The sequence below is a fragment of the Erpetoichthys calabaricus genome, chromosome 13 (assembly GCF_900747795.2).
Source record: "Erpetoichthys calabaricus chromosome 13, fErpCal1.3, whole genome shotgun sequence".
Classification (NCBI taxonomy): domain Eukaryota; kingdom Metazoa; phylum Chordata; class Cladistia; order Polypteriformes; family Polypteridae; genus Erpetoichthys; species Erpetoichthys calabaricus.
In genome coordinates, this window is record NC_041406.2 from 142,911,954 (window position 1) to 142,924,204 (window position 12,251).

Sequence of the window (12,251 nt, forward strand, 5' to 3'; positions counted from 1 at the left end):
AAACCGAAGCCAACAAAGTGCTGGAAGAAAGAGGGGCGCACGCCTCGCCATGAATCAGCACCAGCCGCTCTAGTGAATCGCTCCGATGAGCAATTTGGCATGATATGTCTGTTGGAAGTGAGAAATTACATAATCGTTTTTAAAGAAAATGTTTTTAATGTCTAAGAAATGAAATTAAGAGACACTGCGGTGTGTTCTTCTGCATGAGCCGTCATCAGCTCCCAAGGCATGGAGCCCGAAGCCTCCTTTTACTAGAGCAGAATCGTAACACTTTACAAACGGAGAAACCGTAAGGCGTCCTCTCGTTTTACTTTAAAAAGAAGGTGCGGATTGTGAGTCGACTCCTGGGCTTCACTGCGATGTCGGTTTGGCATTGCAGGTTTCTGTCATCGATCGATGCAATCGCTGCTGCTCAAGTATTTAATAGAAATTCACTCAGCCAACGATTATTGTACTCCTTCCAAAATTAATCATCAATCAATGTGTTTGGTTTTAACTCATCATCTTTCCGTTATCTTCGGGAGCTTCAGTATCTTGTACATTTATGTGCTGTGGGACCCTCTGAGGGTTTCCTGCCTAATCCTACAACAACATTGATGTCCTGGTGGCTCAGATTCCAAAGTTTGTTCTTTCCAATTGTAAGAGTTCTGTACCCCTGCTAACTGTAAAATGCTGAAGATGGACCCCACCGTCACCCTGAGTAGGACCCCTATATACTCTCCAAAAAGCCCTCAGTCCTTCATGCCATGGATTCCACAAGATGACAGAATCATTCCCTCTGGTCCAGGATTGTTTCTGGACATTCATGAAGTGAATCTCTCGTTCTGTCCCATCCAAAAGGTGTTCTATCGGATTCTGATCTGGCGACTGAGAAGGCCACTGAACAACAACGAGCTCCTCGGGACTAGGCTAGGGCCCTGGACCTTCTGGATGAATGATCTTTTACTGTGTTTTTGTACTTCTAAATTTGACATCGTAATGCACTGTGGTGTAGTGATTAGAGTGACTCCAAGGCTCCTGACTTGATTGCTGGTCTCTCATTTGTTCTCCAAGATTCCCCAATGGTTTTCTTCAGTGTTGTCTCAAAGCCACGCTTGTGAAGTCATTTGGAGAGACTAAACTGGCCGGCTGATGCCTTAATATGGACTGGCATCCCATCTGGTATTGCCAGACATTTTTCTTCGCCACTTCCTGCGTCTGTGACCATGTAATGAAAAAAGCAAATTCCGAAAATTGTCAGAAATCAATTGTGCTTGATGAATCATCTTTGATTGTCCCTATGGAAGTGCGTTTCCTTTTCCTAGTACTCCCTCTTTCATAAGTTTAAAACCACTTGATTCATAATTCAGTATCACGACATGGTGAATAATACCTCGTGACCTCGGACGCAAGCATTTAGAACTGATTGAAGGCACCGAATTATAAATATCCATCGCCAAGGGTGAATGAAGAGCTTCATTGACGTGAGTTCTAATTTATAAAACGTTGATCAAGATCCGCACACTTAGCTAAAAAATCAAATTATGTTTCCCTCATACGTCTTCATTAGAACAATCGAGACGAGAATTGAGCCCAACAAAGCTCGCCAGTCCTATCCACTTATTTCTTCCAATAAAAACACTAAGTCAAGTTTTGAAAGTCCCTAAAGTCTTAATAGAATACGTTTAAAAGTGAAGGAATCTTCGAGCGAAGATGTAATGTCCCCCACTCTTCTAATCAGTTCAAAGTATCGCTGATGATGAGCGTAGAACAACAGGTGTAGATTTTCAGATTGGGTCCTTGGTGCAGAATGAGGTTACATCACAGCGTTCACCTGGCGGCTTAATGCCATTTAAGGCTACGGGAGGCAAGAGCGTCGGGCAGGAACCTTCCTCCGAATGTGACCAGTCCACTACAGGTCTCGCTAATGCAATGCGTATTAAGAAGAGAAATGAACTGTAAAGTGAAATCTTGTGACTTTTTTTTTTATCATACTGCTTAAATAGTGTTGTTCTACCGAGGCAGTTCCCCAGCAGAAAGCCATTTTCCATGAGATGGTATTACACTGCAATATTAAACATGAAAGTGCTAATGCAGATACTCAATAATCCCAAATTAACTGCCATCTTCCTGATTTTTTGCATTAGAGATCTAGGGATACATCTCACTAATGGATGCATGGCCATCTTATAAGCAACGTTTGATAAATAAATTATAAAGACCTGGCTATTACCAAGATTAAGGCTTTCACTAAAAGATATCAATGCACCATCAGTCTCCCGGAGTGATTGAGTATGACGAGGACTTGTGTGAGAATGTCATGTTATTTACTTAACTACTGAAAGTTACTACTTTTATGTCGGAAAAGAAGAAAGTTTTTGAGCACCCAGGGGTCTCGGGTTAACCCAACCAACTCTGGATGTTGTACTTTGCTCTGAGATTTGTGAAGATCTCGTTAACTTCTCGTGTACGGACATAGAGCCCCAAATGAGCCCCGTGTGCACCGGGAAGGGGGTCAGTTTTTGGGTTTGGACTGAAGACCCTGTAAAGTTGGACGGCTGATTTATTAATTATTCTCTGTTTCTTTTCCAGTTGTGGTTTCTTCTGTATTCAGGGCTGGTGATTGGTGTTGGCTTATAGGTTTTGGATAAGTTAGGGAATTAAACAGAGACAATGCTAAAAACTATAAGGAATTGATTATGAGGAATTTTATGAATTTTGTATCAGTAAGGTGCTGCTGGAATAAGTGAATTTACCCTTGGGATTAATTAAAGTATCTATCTATCTATCTATCTATCTATCTATCTATCTATCTATCTATCTATCTATCTATCTATCTATCTATCTATCTATCTATCTATCTATCTATCTATAATATAGTGCCTATCTATCTATCTATCTATCTATCTATCTATCTATCTATCTATCTATCTATCTATCTATCTATCTATCTATCTATCTATCTATCTATCTATCTATCTATCTATCTATCTATCTATCTAAAATATAGTGCCTTTCACCTATCTATGTTATATAGTGCCTATCTATCTATCTATCTATCTATCTATCTATCTATCTATCTATCTATCTATCTATCTATCTATCTATCTATCTATCTATCTATCTATCTATCTATCTATAATATAGTGCCTTACACCTATCTATGTTATATAGTGCCTATCTATCTATCTATCTATCTATCTATCTATCTATCTATCTATCTATCTATCTATCTATCTATCTATCTATCTATCTATCTATCTATCTATAATATAGTGCCTTACACCTATCTATGTTATATAGTGCCTATCTATCTATCTATCTATCTATCTATCTATCTATCTATCTATCTATCTATCTATCTATCTATCTATCTATCTATCTATCTATCTATCTATCTATCTATCTATCTATATAATATAGTGCCTTACACCTATCTATGTTATATAGTGCCTATCTATCTATCTATCTATCTATCTATCTATCTATCTATCTATCTATCTATCTATCTATCTATCTATCTATCTATCTATCTATCTATCTATCTATCTATCTATCTATCTATATAATATAGTGCCTTATACCTATCTATGTTATATAGTGCCTATCTATCTATCTATCTATCTATCTATCTATCTATCTATCTATCTATCTATCTATCTATCTATCTATCTATCTATCTATCTATCTATCTATCTATCTATCTATCTATCTATCTATCTATCTATCTATCTAATACAAATAGAAATTTCACAGATTAGGGGACCAACATTAATGACACGTACAGGTAGGTAACAAGTGTGGAAGAAAAATTAGACTTAGGGGTAAAATACTTATTGTGCATAAAGTGTTTTGGTAAACATTTCACATTAAAATATAGCATCCATCTTAGTAGTGTTAGAGGGATCATAATGTCTAGAAGTGTGTCAGATAAAGGTCCACGTGAACAGAACAAGAAGGTCCTGGGTGATGGTTCAAGAAGTTGACTGACTGTCACATACCCAGTAAGACTTGACAGATGTCACATATGCACAGACGAACGTGAAGTATCGAAAAGTATTGTAAGGACCAAGAAGAGATTTTGGGTTATGCAAGCTGGTTAATGTTCTCTGCTTAAACACCTCATGTCTTTTAGCCAATCAGAGTGTATGCAAGCTAGTGAACCAATCAGAGTAAACAGAAATTCAGCACTGTTATGCAAATTCAGTAGTCTATATATTACTAGCTGCATGTGGTCTTCGGGACAGAAAAACAACCTAAAGACTCCCTAGCAGTTTTACTATATTGTTGTCAGCTAAGTGGACCGGGAAAGTTCATATCTTGTCCAAGGTGGACGTGTAGTCGAGTGCATCTGTGGCGCAGATTGAGTGGGACAGGCTGGAACCTGCCTCAGGAAAATGTATGGTAGCTCATTGTGTGAATGTACCACAAAGCTGAGTTTGTCTGTTTGGGTTGAATGAGAAGTGAGGGTGCATGCAAGCACTGAAAAGAATGTAAAAAATGAATGCATGAACGCAACATCTCTCCAAGTGCAAGTCACATTTTATATAGAATTCACGCTAACTCCTGTGGCTGTGGTTGAGCATGAGCAGAGTGTACTGCGCCACACAAACACACTCACACACACACACACACACACACACACACAGGTCTCTTGTTTATATATGTCTAATATAGTTCTCTGTCTTCTGTACTCTGCAATATGCCAGCTTTCGAGGCAACTCAGGTTCCTTCTTCAGGCAAGATGGACTCCCCCTTAAGGTAAAGGAATGTTGCAGGGTCTCCTTTATCAATGCCTTTGAGGATTCTGAAGATCTGGATGAGGTCCCCATGCAGCCTCCTGTGCTCAAGACTAAACGGGTTTAATTCTCTGATCCTGTCCCAGTTGGACATGTCCTTAAGTCAAATGGTAGCAGTAACGTCACGGTCCTTAATGGCCGCCTCTCTGTCTGACGGTTCATGTTTCTTTCTGGCTGTCTAACTAAAATCTGAGAGCTTCTCTGTTATCTCTTAGGGATTTAGATGAACATTAAGAACATTCCATTATCTTATTAGCTTATGGGGGTAAAACAGAATCTTCCATTATCTACATGCAAGCTACAATCTACTGAAATTCAAACTAAGCAGCAAAAAACGTACAGGAATTTACCATCAACATTAGCTGAAGAGATCTGGGCTCTTACGCTTATCTATTTCCATTCTTATCTACTTCTAATTTCGTTTTGTTTTCTTGCAAATGTTTCTTGACATCTTGTAAAGCCCTTTGAGCTGCAGCCTCTGTATGAAAATGTGCTAGAGAATTAAACGATGGCGACTGTCTTGTTGAAAAGGTTCTTCAAGACGGTGAAGATCCAGCAAAGTGGTGCTAACGTCTCGATGAAAGCGAGTTTCTCGCCACAAAACAAGGCTCTCCGCTCCTCCATTTAAAAAACAAGAGTAATTAAACTTAATAAAGCTTTTTTGAATCAGTTAAAGTTAATTAGGTTACGAAATAACATTATGCAGGAAAACCTCAATAAAAGATAAAGGCAATTTAGCACCTGGAACCAGGCAGAATCACCAAAACTAATTACACAGTTTCCCACGGGTCTTCCACCGCAGAATACAACTGAACTCTGAGAATAAACACTTTAATAGTCACACTTCATTGTTTTCATATCATGATCAATATTTTCATATTGAATTATCTCTAACAGAACCCAAAAGTTGGGACAGTATGGAAACTGCTAAAAAACGCAAAAAGGGGTCACTTATAAATTCTTTGCCCCCTCTGCTTTATTAAAACCACCACTGTTTTAAACTTTGACCTTTCACTTCTTTTATTGCCTGATATTTGCAGGAACTGGACAGTTTTGCAAGTCCCATTTCGTGAAAACCACAACAGGCAGATGTGCTCAAACAAAAAGGGAACTCGTTACAAAAGTTTTAATAGCAAATTGTCACTATATGTGAATAAGGTGTGTGTGTGTGTTGATCTGCGTGGTCCTTGTGATGGACTACAGCCTTGTTTTCAGCCTTTTGTCCAATCCTGGTGAGAAAGCCTTTGTCCCCCACAACCCTGAAATTCATTGAGAAGGTTCTAGAAACCCCCCTCCCCTACTGAACACCACCCATGGTGGGCCACAGAGCATGCACTGCCCTCAAACGATCCCGAATGTCACAGCATTTTCTGACTTGTTAAGCAGGTTATGTTAATTGGTGAGTTGCAAACTGCCACTGTGTGTGAATATGAGGGGTGTGTGTGAGTGAATGAGAGTGGTCTTTGTGATGGACTCCATTCCAGGTCTGTTTTCAGCCTTTTGTCCAGTCCTGCTGGGTGAGCCTTTGGCCCCTCATATCCTTGAAATGAACTGAGAAGGTTCTAGAACTCACCTACTGGACACTGAGGGACCACGGTGCTTGCCCAGCCCTCAAACGCACCCGCGTATTAGGCCATGCATATATTTCCTCACTTATATACAGTAATTAGCATTTTCCAAGCGGGGTTGTATTAATTAACCAATCAATTAATTACTCATTCCTAATTAATACCCAGCAGGGGACACATTACTGTAACTGCTATAAGACTGGAGATTTTCCCCTGAATTTTAGAAGTCTAATGCATCTTCTTTTTATTTTTTAAAAACGCACTTTAGTTCTTTTTACTTGACAGATCTGCCTTTGGTAAAATAATTTTAAATGGTTGTGCCGCGTCCACTCTTTCATTTCATTTTCTTTTGCTGCCTTAAACCCTTTCCACTTCCCTAAATGCAGAGAATTCAAGGCCTATGGGACGGGTTTTTGGCAAGAATCGCGTGCAGTCAGAGCAAATTAATGTTTGTGTGAGTGAAAGGAAATTGTGACGGGTGCACACGAAGCCCCTGAAGACGTTTTGTTTTTTTTAATTATTATTATTTTGATCTGTCCGTCATCTCCTGCAGTCTGAAAGCTGGAAAACAGGATGGCCAATTAACGCCAGTGGGCAAAACGTGCCAGTCTCTGAATGAGGATTCTCAATCAAAAGATTCAGAAACAATGGCAAATTTGTATTGTTTTTTGGCATTTTATATTTGATAATTAATATCATTATTTCACCCTGTGGACTAAGAGGGTTCAGATATCGGATGGATGATTGTGTTTTTTTTTTTTTTTGAATTTTCACTAAATGAAATTTCGACTTCATATAAAGTGAAATACAGTCGCCTCCCTTAGGTAGCCTGAAATTACCCTGGAAAAAAAATAAATGCAAATATGATAAGAGGGCTCCATTAAAGTTTTTATTATTTATTTATTTTTTTCTTGAAAGATTAAAGGGGCTTTTTGCATCTTTAAGTAAGTTCTTTTTGTATGGAGAGACTGCCGTGTGAACGGCCTTGCAACACTTTCCATTTAGTATTTTACAACAGCACGGCTTTGAAAGAAAGAATACAAAAGGCACAGACATTTAAATGAGAATATCCAGAGCCTGTGAAAGCTCCGCTGAGATGTGACAAATGGAACTCTGCTGGGCTCAGAGCACTGGTTTACACTCTTTGGAGACTTTCTTTCAAAGTTCTAAACATCGATTTGCTCTGCGAGATGACGCGGGCACGACTTGGGCAGGTCGGAGTCAAAAATACCTCAAATCAATTGAGCCCGGTCTTCACACAAAATTGTGTGCCCAGCTTTATGCAGACTGAAGGATCCTTTCAAGCTTCTCACTGAGCCTGGTAATGCGGGGACATTTAAAATGCGGAGGGATCGCGTTAAAACTGCGGCACTGCTCATGGTATTCATGCGTCAGGTTCTCCATTAACGACCGTGGTGGAGTATCCATCAACTTGAATCAAGATGCGGGCGTCTCACTCACAACACCGCTGTGGAAATCACACACCAGGGGCTCAGCTTTGTTATCTGCCAGTTAAGAAGCTCGTGTTGTGGAAATTAGTTGGTCAAGTCATATCATACAATACAATACAATTTATTTGTTGTGTAGCCCGAAATCACACAAGAAGTGCCGCAATGGGCTTTAACAGGCCCTGCCTCTTGACAGCCCCCCAGCCTTGACTCTCTAAGAAGACAAGGAAAAACTCCCCAAAAAAAAAACCTAGTAGGGAAAAATGGAAGAAACCTTGGGAAAGGCAATTCAAAGAGAGACCCCCTTCAAGGTAGGCTGGGTGTGCAGTGGGTGTCAAAAAGAAGGGGGTCAATACAATACAATACAATACACAGAACAGAACAAATCCTCAATACAGTATAAAAATAAAAATTTTAGAAGTACAGAGCAGAATTTAACAGTAGATGATATCACATAATATGATTTGGATTTGTTTAGAGTCCTGGAGACCTCATCCATCAAGCTGCCTCCCCCATTTGGCCATTCCACAGCTGAAATAGCGCTAATCCGATGAAAGGACCCCTCTACCTGATGATTCCTCCATCAGGGATGACTTTACCTTAGGCAGGCAAAACAACTTGACAGGTGGGCTGTGGCACCAAGTGCCACATTTGAGTACCGAGAAGAGAAACAGAATAGGTGAGGGTTAGTATCCAATTCTAACTATTGTGTTACTTATGTTTTAGTGCTAATGACTAACCACAGAGATGCAGTCTGTACAGTTATCTATCTATCTATCTATCTATCTATCTATCTATCTATCTATCTATCTATCTATCTATCTATCTATCTATCTATCTATCTATCTATCTATCTATCTATCTATCTATAATACAGTGCCTTTCACATCTATCTATCTATCTATCTATCTATCTATCTATCTATCTATCTATCTATCTATCTATCTATCTATCTATCTATCTATCTATCTATCTATCTATCTATCTATCTATCTATCTATCTATCTATCTATCTATCTATCTATCTATTTGTTAATAGTCCTGTAAATAAACGTGTGTTGGGTGATAAAATCATGTCTACCTGTCTGTGTCCGGGATGTTTCCCACAATATATATAATATCCCTTTAGTAACCATAGTGGAAATATTAAGACAAGAGACATAGGGTACAAAAAAGGATCTTTTACAGGCAGCTTTCACTCCTAATGTCCATTGCTAGCTGATCATATCATACATCCAAAGACACCTGAAGAGAAGCCATTAGAACAGTGTAATTTTGTATTTTGTGACTTTGTCATTGTGATGCTAGTTGGTTGCTATGGGCGTGGTCACACAGGTCATGACCTCGATGTCAATTATAAAGAAGTGTGAAAAGGGTCTTTATTTTTATTATTATTTTTTTTTAAAATTTTTTAGATATTTTTCCATCCCAGTTTTCCACTAAATCCCTAAAGACTAATTAACGTCTACTGAACTTCGGATGTTCTTTTTGTTAAAGACTTTTGCTAGTAGCTGTTTGACTTTGATTTTTGCCGAGTGTTTTTGATGATCTGAAAGAGGGGCTTGATTTCTTGGTTGCTATCCTAGTGTGTTTTTTGTCTGTCTGATTTTTCTGGTCCTCTGCTTAAAAACTGAGACGGCAGTTGTTTTTTTTTTTGTCTGACTTTTGGGCTTGTTCTCATTTTTGTTTTCTTCTCATCTCTTGATCCATTACTTAAATTCTGCCTTTTGAGAGTATTGGTGCTAATACAGAAAAAAACTAAAGGAATGGCTTGGTATGCTGTTAATCCAACATTGCTGGTTAGGAGGCAGGTTTACTCACCGGCAATGAAGTTTCTTTCAGGTGGAATGACCCTTGCGTGAGGTTTCTTCTGCCACTTTTACATCCGTATTCTGGAACAGAACCATGGAAGTATGCATTGAAGGGAAAGGAAGGAACAAAACGTCCTGTGATGCGTGCTCATGTTTTACATCTCCCAGGACACTGCTTCCCAAACTCGGTCCTGAGGACCCACTGTGGCTGCAGGTTTTTTATTCCAGCCAAATTCACAATTAGTGATAATGAGTGATCTCATTTATTTACATGGCCTTTTTTTCCCTTCTCTTATTCTGACTTTTGAAAAGCACAGCGGTATGATTTTTACATTTATAAGACCTTTAGAAATATTTGTACTTTTGCTTTAAACACTTAACTCTCTTTTGTTGTTGTCCTATTGTTTTATTATTTTTTTGTGTCATTTGCACCTTTCATTGTATCCTAATAATGATAATTAAAACAAACAGAGCTGACAGCCAGGCAAACAACACTGAATGATGAAAGGCTGCAATAACTTTTAGCGTCAGACCCACTAATTAGTAGATAATAAATTAAACAATTAGAACACCTGGAAAAGCAGAATGAAAATCAGGCTGAAAATTGTTAAAAAAATAAAAATAAAAAACTATCCCCTTATAACTGCTTAGTACATTTTAATAAAAATTGACCAAATTTAGTTTTGTTATTTCTCCATAAAACACTCTAAAACACAGAAATGGGAAATGACAACTGACTTGAACAGGACACCAAAAAATGGCATTATGATAAACGGAGCAAACTTTGAGAATTCAAGCCTGGTGATCGCATCCTGGTTCTGATTCCTTCTGATCCGGATAAGTTCCTTGCGAAATGGCAGGGTCCTGCTGTTGTTGAGGAGCGTACGGGGCCAGTAAATTACAAAGTCAGGATACCTGGCAGGCAGAGACCCATGTAGGCTTTAAATGTTAATCTCTTGAAAGAGTGGCATAAACCCCAGGAGATGCTGACAACAGTGGCTGCTGTATCCCAGGCAGATGTTGCTATTGGTGACGATTTGACAGAAAGCGGAGTTGCTGTCTCTGATAAGTCGGAGCACTGATGTCTTTTCCTCCATGCCAGGCCTGACTGGGCTTGCCGAACTTAAGATTGTTACCGGAGCCTGGTGTTAAGGTGCAGATGCACCCTTTTTGGATACCTGAGTGCGCGATGAAGACAGACAGATGCTTGAATTGGGTGTTATTCATGAAAGTAAAAGTGACTGGTGTAGCCTGATTGTTTTGGTCCCAAAACCCGACAGTTTGATTTGGTTCTGTATCAATTTTAGATACTTAAATAAGGTTTCCAAATTTGATGCTTATCCTTTGCCCCTTGTTGATGAGTTATTGGAAAAATTGGAACAGGCTAGGAGTCCAATTAAAAGCAGAAGTTGGTTGGAACAAAAACCTGTCCCAGGACATGCAATCAGTGTGGAAAGCTTTAAGAAGCGTCTGGTCTCTGTTACTTATTATGGCTTTCTTTTATTTATTTCAGGGTTCATTTATACGTGTGGTGGGACTTTAAAAGGAAGAAATGGGACCATAGAAAGCCCCGGTTTTCCATATGGATATCCAAATGGTGCAAATTGTACATGGGTAATAGTAGCAGAGGAGCGGAACCGAATACAGGTTGTCTTTCAATCCTTCGCAGTGGAGGAAGAATACGACTTTTTGTCACTTTATGATGGCCATCCACATCCTGCAAACTTCAGGACGAGGCAAGTATGATTTCTTGTTTCATAATGAAGAATTGTGAATTTTTTTCTCGTTATGAATACATTTTAAAAATGTTACCGTGTATATGTACAGTAATACATTGATAATGCAACCTTTGAAAGTGTATTTATAAATAATTCCTTTGACGTTTGATTTTACTTGAACGACTACATTTGAAATGAATTTATAAACCTACACCAATGGGAGCCATTGAGTTAAAGCTTAATATGGATTTAAGGCGTTTTAACACTCATTTGTTTTGTTTCCGAAGCATGAGATGATCTGTTACTTTGTTTCAATCTCCTGTTAGTTTGGTTGAATTGCACACAGTAAACCTTTAACTGATCCAGAAGTAACAATATACGTCCTACGGGTTTTGTGCGGAGTTCATTCATTAGGCCAAAAACATTTTTTCCTAGGAAAAATCATCATGAAGATTCGGTAAGGGCCATGTTTACTCATTTGTAATGATTATTTGGTTTGTTTATTAGCAGAGATCTTTGAGTCACTAGGAGGGAACATGAAAACCCGTTACTTTGCATGCTAGAGGAAGGACACATTATATCTGGTGACTCGATGGTAAGCTCTGCTGAGGACGTACAGCAATGTGTCTCAATTTTATTTAGACAGTAGACATAGAAGGTGAATTTATCTTCACTGTATGATGCTGCGTATTTCCTCTTCGATAGCCTAAGCATCACCTGATATTTGGAATATCTCAAATCACATGTCTGTTGTCTCTAGGCCAGTAAATATTTGTTAAAAATGTTCCCTTGGTGTTGTTTGATTCATGTTTACTACATAGAAGCAAAGGTAATGTGCCTCTAGTGTCGGCTCTGTGCTAGGAGTGTGATCACTTTGACAGGACGTCCCATCAATACACATCACTCTTGTGGTGCAGAATTAGGAGGT

At 38.8% G+C, this 12,251-nt stretch overlaps 1 protein-coding gene across 2 annotated transcripts in view; it reads left to right on the forward strand.

The window, feature by feature from the left end:
* The window catches only part of csmd3b (CUB and Sushi multiple domains 3b), a 1,253,873-nt gene that overhangs the window by 200,521 nt on the left and 1,041,101 nt on the right, over positions 1–12,251 (forward strand). For both annotated transcript variants that reach the window (XM_051936007.1, XM_051936008.1), the window contains exon 2: positions 11,119–11,341. In XM_051936007.1, coding sequence (XP_051791967.1) covers positions 11,119–11,341 — 223 coding nt within the window. The remainder of the gene's footprint in view (positions 1–11,118; positions 11,342–12,251) is intronic.